This window comes from Podarcis pityusensis, assembly GCF_964106645.2.
Source record: "Podarcis pityusensis genome assembly, chromosome: 1".
NCBI lineage: Eukaryota > Metazoa > Chordata > Lepidosauria > Squamata > Lacertidae > Podarcis > Podarcis pityusensis.
Window position 1 is genome coordinate 112,006,537 of NC_138028.1, and position 14,001 is coordinate 112,020,537.

General features: G+C 43.6%; 1 protein-coding gene across 4 annotated transcripts in view; it reads right to left on the reverse strand.

Annotated features, from left to right (window-relative positions):
- Positions 1–14,001, reverse strand: part of ABCB11 (ATP binding cassette subfamily B member 11) — an 80,171-nt gene that overhangs the window by 21,651 nt on the left and 44,519 nt on the right. For 3 of the 4 annotated variants that reach the window (XM_081023368.1, XM_081023366.1, XM_081023367.1), the window contains exons 8-17: positions 12,881–13,014; positions 11,289–11,460; positions 10,193–10,317; positions 8,905–9,079; positions 8,047–8,160; positions 6,731–6,841; positions 6,496–6,621; positions 5,015–5,218; positions 3,584–3,754; positions 1,997–2,198 (exon numbers count right to left, since the gene is read on the reverse strand). In XM_081023368.1, the coding sequence (XP_080879494.1) occupies positions 1,997–2,198; positions 3,584–3,754; positions 5,015–5,218; positions 6,496–6,621; positions 6,731–6,841; positions 8,047–8,160; positions 8,905–9,079; positions 10,193–10,317; positions 11,289–11,460; positions 12,881–13,014 (1,534 nt within the window). Of the gene's footprint in view, positions 1–1,996; positions 2,199–3,583; positions 3,755–5,014; positions 5,219–6,495; positions 6,622–6,730; positions 6,842–8,046; positions 8,161–8,904; positions 9,080–10,192; positions 10,318–11,288; positions 11,461–12,847; positions 13,015–14,001 lie in introns of those variants that run through there. The other variant, XM_081023369.1, reaches the window with a different exon arrangement.

Below are 14,001 nucleotides of genomic sequence, written 5' to 3' on the forward strand. Positions count from 1 at the left end.
TCTCACAAATGCAGGGGACAACGGCTCAAGGCTGCTATAATTTTCTTCTTCACTGGTGATTAGGAAACACAGTGGGAATGGAAGCAGCCCTGAGACTTAACAATTTAACAAGATGTTAAATTGTTTTTATATGCCAACAACTGCGGCAAGAGTATTGTTAGCCCAGAAATGGAAACAAGAAGAAATTCCGATGAAAGAAGAATGGCAGACGAAATTAATGGACTATGCAGAATTGGACAAAATGACAGGAAGGATTCGAAACCTGCGGGACCAGAAATTTACAGTAGATTGGAAGAAGTATATGAATGATTTGAAGAGCAACTGTAATCAACAAATTATGCTAGTAGGAAGTTTTGTAAGGAGAAATATACGAAGTGTTACAAAGTAGAAAAAGATAAAGATATTGGTTATGAGTTTGAAATGCAATAGGGAAGATAGGAAATGCATACTAAGAGATTAGATTGGAAAATTTTCAGACAGGATTGATGGAAGTAAAAAAAATTGAATAGGATGTAAAAGTATGTTTAATTACTGTAGAATATATATATATATATGTGTGTGTGTATGTGTGTATATATATATATATATATATATATATATATATAGGAAGCAGCCCTGAGACTATGTAGGCCCTGTGCCTTATATTTCCAAACAATGTATCCCAGAGTAGTAAGAAGATGCTTTCAGTTAGAAGAACGCCAAGATGTCTGAGGTTATATCAGCTCTGCATGCTCCAACAACTCTTTCGGAAATCTGAAGCGTTCTTAAAAACGGACTGCAGCACAGCAAGAAGGCTTGTTCAGTTTGTGTCAGCAAAGAATGCTGGTTGAGGGGTCATCAAAGTGTGACACTAGTAAAGTGGTCTTGCTCCCAGGGACCATAGCTCAGTAGCAGAGCACAGGCTGTGAATGCATAAGAATCCAGATTTGAACTCCAGCATCTCCAGTTAACAGGATCACAGGTAGCCATAATGGGAAAGCATGTTCTCCTTCATGGAGAGCACGTGTTGCGGTGGGGGCCGCCAGGACACTCCAAAGTTGTGGGGTGGGCTAATTGATTGTTGGCCACTGTTGTGATTGGGCTTCCCTTGTTGTTGGGAAGAAGTTAATGTTGCCATTTGTTGATTGACAGCCAGAAATGCTAAAACTCCTTGCACGAAGCTAGGGCTTCCTCTTTTCGCCCGTGCATCGGATTGCCCGTCCCCCCTCCCTATATTTAGGGTTGTTCGCTTTGACCTTGCTATGCCTGTCATGGGGTCGTCTGCTCTTGGGGCAGGGGCCCAGTAGGAATTTTGTCCATCTGGCTGATTGGCTGGGGCCACTTGGTTTTTGCCTACTGCGTAGCAAATTGTCACAACTTGTAAGGTTGCGGTTAGGCATTGGTTTATGGTTTGGTTGGTTGAGGAGCATGGATTGGCTGCGCCTGCTCCTCTAATGCTGCTGCTGCAAGGGATTCCATTAAAGGAATCAGGGGCTAACTATTGTTTGTCCACCCTGTCAAGGGGGCTCGGGCCATGCAAGAGCTCCTGGCTGCATCTGGGGAGGGCTGAGGGCAGGTTCCCTGCTCCATCGCTACCCCCAAGTGTATTCCCCTTTTCTGACTTTCGCAGGCGTGCGGAATGTCAGTCTGTCCCCCATGGGGGGGCAGATAGTCGCAACCAATGCCTAAGCAACCACTCACATTTTTATATTTTAATAAAGTTGTGGCCAAAATTATGCCAAAAAACCTTAAACAAAAATTCTGTGTGATGTGTGAGTTATTGGGGTGGCCCTGGGGACCTCGACACACAAAGAGAGAGAGGTGCATCAGTGACCCAGAGATAGATGCACAAATAATCTAACCCTGGAATAAGGCACAGCTTGTTTTGTACCTATGTGTAGGACTGATTTTTCATGGGACCATAGGGAAATAGTTGTGTTAGTACAGAAAAGGAAATTAATTCCTTGAGTTAGTAAACCTTGACCTCGTTTTCAGGAACGCAGAATAAGGTACTTGCTTTGCACCGACGTGTCAGTGAGTGCCTTGTCCCCTTGGCTTTGCAAAGTTACCAGTGTGAAATAAACCCCTTTCCGTTCCATCAGCTCCTCGTGTTTCCCCCTTTCTACTGCTCTTCCATGCTCAAAGCCAATTATGACATCAGCAGTTCTGATTGAGGACAAGCGGTGAGCAATGGAGATGGCCGTGCGCCCAACGCGAGCCTAAAGCAATGGGGGGGAAATATCGGTGAAGCAAACAGATGAGTAAAACAGGTAGGCTTTGGTCTCTTTGCTTTTGTGTGTGTGGTCGGTCACGGAGCATGGAATGAAGCCTAACTGGTGTAAGGACATGCAAAGAGCTCTATTGGATCAGACTAATGGCCCATCAAGGCCACTCACAGTTGCAAACCAGGTACCTATGAGATGCTTGGAAGAGGGACATGAATGCTGGTACACAGAAATCTGTACGTTCTGTGTGTGCCCGTCAAGCTGTCTTACACCAGCACTGATATTTATATTTATTTCCAAGCAAATGTTTGAAGAGCAGCATGCCTACCTCCCATCTCCAGCATTGCCTGCTATTTACTGAACACCCCCCCCCCCGCTTTTTTAACCCACGCTTTGTGCCTGTGCGCTTCCTGGCTGTGCAATTCTGGTATTGGAACACTCATCTACTCCCATATAAATGCGTACAAAAGGTTGGAAGCTTAAAAGCTGTGTGTTTCACTTAATTAAGACATACTCAGAGCAGACCCACTGAGATCAAAGGACTTCAGTCAGTCGTGCCCATGGATTTCAGTGGGTCCATTCAGAACAGGAAACACTACCACTTCCATGTCAATCCCCAACATGACTCTTCCCAACAGCTCTTTGAGAGCTGTGTTGGGAAAGTCTTTGGGGTAAACTCTTCCCCACCACAGGTTGAGCTTCTGATCTGGCACTGCTCCCTCCCCAGGTTTCCACTGCTAACAAGCCTAACAATTCTGGAAACTGCATGCACGTTTGTTGGTTAATGTGTCGATGTGAGGTTCTAGGCTGTAGAACCTTGCATCCACTCTACTGATTTTCTTATGGAAACACGCAACAAGTTCCAGAGTGCACATAGCAGGGCCCCAGCCTTGCTCCTAAAGGCTTCTCCGTTCATTTCAAGAACACCCAGAGAACACCAGTTGTGCATTGGAGCAAATGCAAAGCTCTGAATAGCACCGTTGTCGTTGTTGTTGTTGCTAACTGGATTTTAGCCTGCCCTTCCTCTTTCTCTTCCCCACTCTGATCTCATCCTCACATCAGAGATTGTGACTGCCTGAATGTGAGGGTTGAATATCGGATTCCCACTCCTACTCTGGCACTATAATCACTATGTCACATTAGCTCTCCTAACCACACCTCACCATAATTTTGTATCTTGTAAACTTATTATAAAAAGAAAGTTGTGGAGGGGAGAAGAGACTAATCTCTACCATTAAGGAGATTGTACTTAAGAGGGTGTGTGTGTTTTTAAAAGTTTCCTACCCCCACCTCCATGATATTGAATTATTATTGTTGTTGTTGTTGTTGTTGTTGTTGTTATCCCCTGCCCATCTGCCCACTCATTAAATATGCCAAACCTTATGAAGGGCCTCTTGGACTGTAGCTTCGCTTTTGTTGTCCAGTGCTGATGTAGCCATGTCCAGTAGCAGGATTTTGGGGTTTCGAACCAAAGCACGAGCAATAGCAATCCGCTGCTTCTGGCCTCCACTCATCTGACCACCACCTTCTCCAACTAGGGTGTCAAATTTCTAAAACGGTGGGATGGGAATATGAAACCAGTGACAAAGGTCTTTACCTCGATCCTATTCAATGGTGAGAGCTGCACCCATCCTCTGTCTGTGCTCCCAGTGCTGGTGTGAGCTCATGTATCTCTCTAGTCTAGCAGGAAACCCCCATGTGATCCCGAAGCAGGTATCATCCACACAATTCTTTGTTAAGGAAATAAAACAAGCTTCTATTCCTCTCTGCATGAAACAGAACCATGAATAGAAGTCTGATCCACCTAACCGGGTGCTATCTATCTTTTTTGAGTGTCCTGGATCTCAGACAATAAATTTCAGCTGGCTTTCTAGCTAAGGTCTTTTTGGTGGAGCTTACACAATCAAAGCATGTGCTCTGCCATGGAGATATGGCTAGGTCCCCTCGAAACTGTCAAAATAAGTTTGAGAATGACATGTGTTGTACACCCTAACCCACCCCAAAAATATCAAGGCACCTGAAGAAGCAAGTCTCTTATATGTGTATCTTTGAAGAGAAGAACACCTGGCCATAATGGCCAACTAGGTACCTATGGAAGCCCACAACCAATACCTACATGCAACAGCACTCCTCCACCCCCCAACTTGTGTTCCCCAGCAACTTTGACAGTGGAGGTAGAACACAGCCATTGAAAGTCCTTATCCTTCTTCTACTAGCAGTCAACTTACTGAGAACAACCATGTACATTTAAACATCACTTTATGTCTCTTCATTACCCGGGAAAAGGAAAAGGAAAAGGAAAAGGAAAAGGAAAAGGAAAAGGAAAAAAGGAAAAGGAAATACCAATAATGGTTTTAATCCAACAGGGGATTGTCTGCTGAGAAGCAATTTACCCAAGAAACTCCTAGTAGGTGCATGAGTGGCTCAGGCACACACCTTGGAATTGCAGCCAATAAACACTGGCATCACCAAAAAAATCTACTTTCTCTCTCTCTCCTTTGAAGGAAGGAACCACAAGTAAACTTCAGAAGATAGTGGCCACTGTAGAAGACGGCAAGTGTCCATATTGTCTTGAACACTGCACATAGACCTACACAGTAATTGTCCACCACTAGCCATGTATAAGAACCCACCAAGGTGTGATAAACATTCTGTTCTCATTGCCTGCCTGAGGCTGCAAAAACAGATAAACACTTCTGGAAGACCACAATGTCTGAATGGTGAGCTGTGCATGACTTTGTAGGTCACAAGCTAGATAGGCATGCAGTCACATCAGGATTTTGAATATTGTAAACTGAAGCTTGCCTTACCCCAGGCAGATCCATGATAAAGTCGTAGGCATTGGCTTGTTTGGTTGCTCTGATGATGTCTTCCATAGTGGCATCTTCCCGACCATAGCGAATGTTCTCTGCAATGGTGGTAGCAAACAGGACTGGTTCCTGCTCAACTATGCCAATCAAAGAACGCAGCCACTGAATATTAAGCGAGCGAATATCATGTCCATCTAGAGTAATCTACACAACAACAACAAGTTGTTTGCAGGATAAATAGTCATAATACACTTGTTCAGTCACTCAATATTTGATATTGGAATAGACTCTACACTAGGAATAGATGAATCTGTCAATTTTGGTTTCTCCCAGTTTTCATATTTCCACACTACTACGTGATTTTTTTAACAAAAAAAGTACCCATGAAAGTTCTTTAGCATGAATATTGCTTAATACACACATTTCTGAAATGCAATTTCCCTAATACAATGCAGTTTTATATGCTATATTTACTAATCAATGCCTTTAAGCACTTTGTACCCTACTCTATGAGGGTGGCAGGTGGCACTGTAGCCAAATCACTGAGTCTCTTGGGCTTGCCAATCGGAAGGTCGGCAGTTCGAATCCCACGATGGAGTGAGCTCCCACTGCTCTGTCCCAGCTCCTGCCAACCTACCAGTTCAAAAGTATGCCCGTGCAAGTAGATAAATAGATTCCACTGTGGCGGGAAGGTAAGTGGTGTTTACATATGCTCTGGCTTCTTTCACAGTGTTCCGTTGCACCAGAAGCGGTTTAGTCATGCTGGCTACATGACCCGGAAGGCTGTCTGTGGACAAATGCTGGCTCCCTCGGCCTGAAAGCGAGATGAGCACTGCAACCCCATAGTTGCCTTTGACTGGACTTAACCATACAGGGGTCCTTTACCTTTTCACCTTACCCTATTCTATGTACATGCTACTTTGCTGGAGAACTGCACTGCAAAATTCAGAAAACTGTGAATTTCAAAGGCTGGCTGGATTTCACTTCATATATTGATTCAGAAAGCGCAAATTACGTATGTTCACCTTTAAATGCAAACTGAATCTAATTTCTCCCCTATCTCTGCTATATACCAGGGGTCAGCAACCTTTTCAGCCATGGGTCCACAGTCCCTCAGACCATGTGGGGGGCTGGACTATATTTTTTGGGGGGGGAGGGAATGAACGAATTCCTATGCCCCACAAATAACCCAGAGATGCATTTTAAATAAAAGGACACATTCTATTCATGTAAAAACACGCTGATTCCTGGACCGTCCACGGGCCAGATTGAGAAGACGATTGGGCTGCATCCTGCCCACGGGACTTAGGTTGCCTACCCCTGCTCTATACCCACAGTGGGAATGAATCATGTCCCAGGATTCTTTAAATGAAAATGGAAGTTATGTAATTGTTTACAGGATTTTTAATTAAAAAGGGTGGGGGGAGGGATGAAAATGAAAGTGACCACTCTCTTACAATGAAGTTAGGTAAAGCTCTCACCATGCCTTCACTAGGGTCATAAAATCGCTGGATGAGCTGTATTGTGGTGCTCTTTCCAGCTCCACTGGGTCCAACAAAAGCTGTTGTTTCCCCTGCCTTGATAACCATGTTGAGTTTTTCTAAAATCTGGAAATAAAAATGAAAAAGATCACATGTTTAAAAAGTGTTTTCCCTGATGTTCAAAGCAGTACATGGAAGCTGCTATAATGGTTAACCAGAAAAGTGAAGCTCTTACCTTTACGTCAGGCCTGGATGGGTAGTAGAAAGTCACATTATGGAATTCAATTTCACCACGGACTTTATCCAGCTTGTAGCCATCTTCTGACATACAGTCAATAACAGGTTTCTGGGGCAGAGTTAATCGGTTATATTACTTCCCTTGTAGAAAAGCTGCTTTCTCTCTCTTTTTTGCACTGGGTAGAATCCAAACATAAGGAAGACCCTTGTAAGAGGGTCTTAAGGAGTTGCTCCAGCTCCTGGCCGGAGCCTGGGGTTGGCTGGGGATGGAGCCACCCATTTCAGATTACCAATGGGATGCCTGCCACTTGGGTAGCCCCCACACTGCCTCCCTAGATGCCAGTCAACTTCCATGGCACTCCCCAACAGGCGAATTGGGATGGTGAATCGGACTTCAGATGAGAAGTCTAAGGATGTTAACAGATCCTGGCCCTATGCCATGCCAACTCTGCTCATTTTGCTGCAATCTGTAAAGTTTTGGCCTGTTTTCATCCACCCCCAAGTTCCGTGCTGTCCACCTTTCACCTGGTCTTTGAGTCAAGGGGCACAATGTGCCTGCTATGCAAAGAGACCACATGCCCAGACCATGCTTGGGGAATAACTTTGGCTTTCCTGGGAGTCAATCCCATTGAACTCAGGCTTGCATCTGAGTAGCCATGCACAGGATTGCACTGCTAAAGATATTCTTTAAAAAGTGCAAGGCATTATACACATTTTCCTACGACCCACTCGTCTCGTTCTCTAATCACGCGCATCAAAGCTGTTAAGTAAGCATTATTTTCTGCTATGCGAGAGCTAAAAGCAGAAGAGCACAGCTGGCTGGTACGGACGTAGCTTATTTGCCCCCAATGGGATTACAAAGGGTTATATTTGCTGGCTATTCCATTCTCTCCATTCCCTGAAGCTTTGGTAACACTATATGTATTAATGCCCTTATCTGAGCCTTTGGCTTCACTTCATTCCTTATAAATCAAGGGAGACCATAGCGGCTTAATTCCTGAAACCACTTTGCGGAGCTAAGTGTCTTGGCGATCAGGCCGCTTATAGAGTTGACTCCTAATAGATAAATATTGGAGCTTGCTGATACTTTGAATATTCATAAGCAATCATTTAGAACTGCCGCTTGGACGAATGCGCTCTTTGTCAAATGCACAGGCATGGTGCTGGTTTGCTTTAATCTGCAATCAATTTTTCCCTTAATCACCATAATATTTCTCATCTGTGCTGTTGGCAGAAGCCCTTAAGCTGATGCAAGGCTCATTTATTTCACCCTCCAATACAGGCTAGTAGTGCTGAACCAGTTGAGCTACTCACTTTATCTATCGTCTCAAAGATATTTGTTGCAGCTCCTCGGCCAGTGGCAAAGGCTTCCAGGCAAGGAGAAGCTTGGCCAAGACTTAAGGCAGCTACCAGAACTCCAAAAAAAACCTGAAAAGAAAGAAAAGGGGGTGGGGGGGAAACAATTATGTTTTCTGGGTGGCTTTAAAAATTGCATTGGAGCAGAAATTAAATTATAATTAGAAGGAATCATTCTGGAAGGCAGAAAAATGTTTTCGCCCTGTGTGATATATTAAGGGGGGTACAAAAAGATATTTATAGATCTGAAGGCAGGAATGCAATTTAAAATGGCATTATTGTTTTCTTTTCTCAACTAAGGGAAACATTTCAAATTTTCAGATGAGTAGAGGGAGGTTCCAAAGAAGGTTAAAGGATGCTCTGAAATATATCTTATATGCTAATAGTGAATTCGTTGTCTGAGCGGCAATCCTTGAGTAGTCAAAATGACACCATTTGTGCATAGGAGGAAGGTCTCAGCCAGCTGGAGGGGGAGAGGAGGAAATGACCCCAAGGGACACCCCCCCCACACACACAAATATCAGCCCAGTGAATATGCTTGGTAAGTATAGAATGCTGACTGGCTGTAGGGAGGTGTGACAGAAAAATGTGTGGGATGGTGGCAAAAGAAGAGGAGAATTCTGCACAAAGGCTAGCTGGAACCCTGAACAGAATACCTCCTACTAGGTACGCTGCAGCTTTACACGACAGGTCCCACTTGTTAAGGTTACACTGAAAAGTTTACAAAGCACCCACTTTGTTTTTCAAAGCAATGAGGTGGCTGGAAGTGCAAGTGCTTTGAGGGGGGAAAACGGGGGAAACCACTGAAAGCCTTACCTGTATAAGTGTGCCAGGTGAGTACTCCTCATCTTCAAGAACAAGTTTTGAGCCGTACCAAAATGCTAGCGCATAACTCAGGAAAATGATGCACCAGATGTAACCGGTGAAAAATCCCATTATTATTCCCTTTCTAATTCCCCAGTTTTGGGCAAACACTAGGTTTTTGTCATATCTGCGGAAAGAACAAAAGGAAAATTTAAGAAGTGCATTTGAGAAAAATAAAACACAGCAAAGGGGCTAAATAAGGGCCATGTTTGGGGTTGAAGGAGTTACAAAAGAGGCATGCTTGCATGGTGCAGGTGTAATGCCTGTAGCTCAGTGGCAGAGTGCACACTTTGCATGTGCAAGGTGCTCAGTTCGGTCCCCAACCTCTCCAGGTCAGACTGGGAGAGACTCACACGTGAAACCCCAGACATCTGCTGCCATTCAGTGTAGGCAATGCTGAACAATTTGGACCAATGGTCTGATTCAGAATAAGGGGTGGGTAGTGCAAGGGGGAGGAGTTTTATCTGCTACTTTTTTGGATGAGGGGTGCTGGACCCCTTCCCCTTCCTGCACCTTATTTCCTCCCCATATCATATTGAAATACAGGCATTCTCCCCACCTACGCATGACTGACTGGCATGTCACTGCATATATGCGCAGTGCTGGGAAATAGATAGATAGATAGATAGATAGATAGATAGATAGATAGATATGATACGTTCATCCCTAGAAATAGTGGTAGCGAGCTGGAGAGGCTTGCAAGAAGACCCTTTCCAGAGCCCGAAGAGAATGTCAGTGAGGGCGGAGGAAGCCCCAAAGAGACCCAAGGCACAGCGGGGCTTTGTTTAGGCTGCTCAGCTTCCCCACCTAACAGCTGATGTGCAGGGTAGCGCAGCAGCAGCCACTTTTTCACACATCCTCCAGCTGGTCCCAGAGCTTCAACTCTAGTTGGAGATAGAGTTGTGTAGAGAGAGAAAGAGAGAGAGAGAGAAGTAGAGACAGAGCTGGGGAGCAGGGGGGAAACAGGCATTTAGAGGCTTTTTAGAGGATGCTCCCCACTTATGCAATTTTCGCTTATGTGTGCAGGGGCCTGGAACATATCCCCAATGTAACTGGGGGGGATGCCTGTACTAGAAAGTTTGGGGGAAAGTGTACTGTATGGGATGATAGACTGGGTGGATCTAAGCTATAGCAAAGGAGAGGATTCATCTTCCTGCACGTGTTATGCTCTTAAAATCATAGGCTTTGTTGCTTTTAAATTTCTTCAGGTCTGTGAGTCAGTCATGATATACAAACCAACCTTGCAACTTCTTTTCTTTCCCCTCCAAAAGCAGCCACTGTTCTGATGGATGAGAGCACTTCATCGGCCACAGCACCAGCTTTTGCATAAGCTTTTAATTCTCGACCTGTCAGCTTTGCCACAGCCTAAACCAATCAGTAAGAAGATTCATTTAGGCAGTGAAGGTTTTTCTCCTTTGGATTGTACAAGCTCCTTGCTGTCACACTGGGTTATCTACATTTACAAAGGACACATTTATGTAGCAAATTCATTCTTCTTTTTCTTTTTCTTTTTTCGCTCACTTCACCTACCCATAGTCATGTGCTAAATAGCTTATGTGATAGATCAGGTTGGCTTATCTAGTGCATTATATAGGTGCATTTTAGGCAACATCACCATATTCCACTGTGCTCTAGAATCAGCTATATAAAATATTGATGTTGCATATGCCATCATACAACTGTTACACAGCACACCTAATATTTCTATTACAAAGATTTTGTCAGCCTTCCATCTTCACAGAGGATTTCTCTGTGAACGTTTAGACAAGGTTGACAGGGAGTTTGTTAAATGCCTGCCTTCCACAGAGTCAGCTTTCAGAAGGCTGGACGTGCTTGCTTGTGCAGCAAAACCAAGGAAGAGTCTTATGGCACAACAAAAATTACCTAATGTGGCATTCCCCAACTGGATGCCCCCCAGATGTTGCTGGAATACAACTCCAAACAACCCTGGCAATGCTGGTTTGGGACTGATGGGAGATATAGTCCAATAACTCCAGCTGTAATCCAGTAACATCTGCAGAACACCAGGTTTGAGAAAGGTTGATCTAAGGTATTGTGGCTTCCATTACTGCATGCACATCCCACTGAAGTCAATGGCAAAAATCCAGTTGGGTTTACTGAGGCTCTCAGTTTGGTTATAGGAAAGACAGACAGCATTACTGAACAACAGTGAAAAATAGATATTGGACAGATTTTTAAAAACCCTTAGTAGGTGGTTTGACAGAGTTCTGTGGAGTAGTTGTTGTTCTTAAACAGCCAGCGACTTTAAAATCTTGCCATAGTTCTCCATGACTACAAAGCAGCCATAATTAGATACGAATGGCATTGTTCCTTACCAGGCCAATCATGGCAGCTCCAACCCCAAGTAGTGGACTGACTGAGATAATAACCAAGGTCAGCTTCCAGCCTCTGACAAATCCTAACATGAATCCACAAATAAAGGTGGTGAACCGCTGGATAAAGACTGCTACTTGATCAGCAATAGCATCATTTATTTTATTTACGTCACTGTGGAGAACAAAAAAAGTTGAAGCAGCAGTTGCATATGACCCTTATTGCAATCCCAAATATTCCATCAATTGGTTTCTACATTGGAGAAATATTGATGAGAGCCATTTATCTCATTTGCTTTTATCTCTTCGTTCCTTTGTTTAGACATTTGGGAACTGAGGTCTGAAGTAAACAAGCCTTTCCTTTTAGATTCCAGGCAGGCTATAGGTTCTTGGGTTTCTGGGACAGGTATTTGGCTTACGAACCACCCCACTCTTGGACTCTACTTGCCAACAAACCTGTGCTTGTGTTTCTCCTCCTCACCCCAGTTCTCCTTGTAAGCTTGGAGACTGGCTGTGCTATGTGTCAGCCATGGAAAAGGAGAGTGAATGAGCATTGGCAGGGTCACTTAGCAACAAAAGGACATGCTCATCAAGCATCACCAGCTTGTGGAAAAATGGCAGGCCAGTTGATGGTGCAAACAGGGCTGCCTTCCAGATGTTTTGGACTACAACTGCACTGGCTGAGGATGATGCAGTCCAAAGCACGTCGAAGGTACCAGGTTAGGGAAGGCCTTAGATTTTTTTGCTGGGAAAATGTCTACATGACACACCTGCCTTGCTATCTGTGTGTTTCCACCCTCTCCCTGTGAGGCTCATGGCTGCTTCCTCCCACCTGCTTCTACATCTCTGCTTAAGTGCCTATGGTGGCCTTTTCGACATCTGAACACACATGCAAAGTAATGGTTTCCTAATGGTAGGAAATTTCAAGCAGAGATAATAGTTTCATCTTCTACCCTTTTAATACCTGTTGTTTTCAGCAGCTGCTAAAGATGGACAAATCCATCAGTTTTGGGTTTTTTAGTTTCTCATTTTTTCTGGTCTTTGCAGCACTTTCTCATCAGTTTGTGATTATTATTTTTTTAATGTCCTCACAGAAATGCATCAGTGTTTCCTTATTATTATTTCATTAAATTTATGTACCTCAAAGTGGTTTCAGTGTGAACATGCATTTTTGTATGTAATTTTGTCTAATGCACACATTTTTTTTGCAAGCAGTATTCCTTTATGTAATGCATTTTGTGTATGTGATTTTCACTAATACATGCATTTTTAATGTACACTTTCCCCCAATATATGCATTTTTCTACACATTTTTAATCGAAGAACTGCATCACAAGTGTGAATTTGGAAAGCCAGCTCTGTTTTCAACTCATTTATTGTTCTAAGAAGTGCAAATTCAAATCAATTTTCTCTCACATTGCTAGCAAAATCCAGTGGAATATTAGCTCTGCTTTGGAGTCAGACCCCAGTCTGGTACAAGTAATACTGTAGATATTATTCTTCACTCACATAACCTCGCACAGACTACTCATTAGCATGCAGCGTCTTAAAAACATGCTGACCTCATCCACCACTGGATGTCTGAGATTACTCACTCAGAAATACGTGTACTGAGTTCCCCCACTGATGTACAATCAAACCAGCCTATATCCATCCTCATTATTTTCCTGAAATAGGCTTTTCTGATTTTCTGTGTCTGTCGAGCGGCTGAGATTACCCATAAGCTGATCTGTAGGGGGTAGGGAAGAATGAGAGATAAGGAAGAGTCATGGTTAAAAGGGGGAGGGGGTGATCATCTAGCAACTACGAAAACACGATGCAAATATTGACAGCACAGCCAGCTAAATGGAAAAAAATATTCTAATTTTGGGTTTATTTGGCATTGATTATTTCTGTTATAAAAACCCTGCACATGCTTTATAGGTTGATTCCGGTATCTACAGATATATGCTACAATGACTGGCAGGAGCCATTAACACAGTTACATTAGTGGGAATTGCCTGGCTTTAACCAGGAACAGAATATATACCGTACTTTTCTGTGTATAAGACTAGGTTTTTTCTTTAAAAATTATGCTAAAAAGTAGGGGTCGTCTTATACATGGATAGTGCATAGGATGGACATTTGATTGGTTGCTGCCACGGCTGTCAGCAGCTTTTTGGACGCATGCGGGTGAGCGATTTTTGGCAACCCCCCACAACAACCCTACGTAATTCCCCCCAAAAAACTCAACAACTCCGTGCCATCTCCCCCAATTTTCTTAAATTTGAGTCCCCCAAAATAGGGGGCGTCATACATGGGGGCATCTTATACACAGAAAAGTACAGTACATAACAGGGTGCTTTTATGTGCTTGGGAACAGTAGTCAGGTCGTAACATGCACTGCTTTCATAAATTTCTACCTCCACAGAACCCTTTCCACGTCACATTGTAAGCCACATAGTGTTCTTGAGGAGCAAATTCACTGCTGCTGTCTGAGATAGTTGGGCCTTCCCATCAGGATTTAGAATACACCCTAGAATACTCAAACCTTGCACATTGCAGCTGCATTTTATAAGGCATGGTGAAATGTGGTGGGCAAGCTGCCTCCAGAGAGCCTTGCCTACCATTATTGATCTTGACATTGAGGAGCTAACTGTAAAAAAACCAAACCACTTCTGTTAACTCTTATGATTAAAGGGCAAATAAACACTTGGTCCCTTTGTGTGCATTCTAC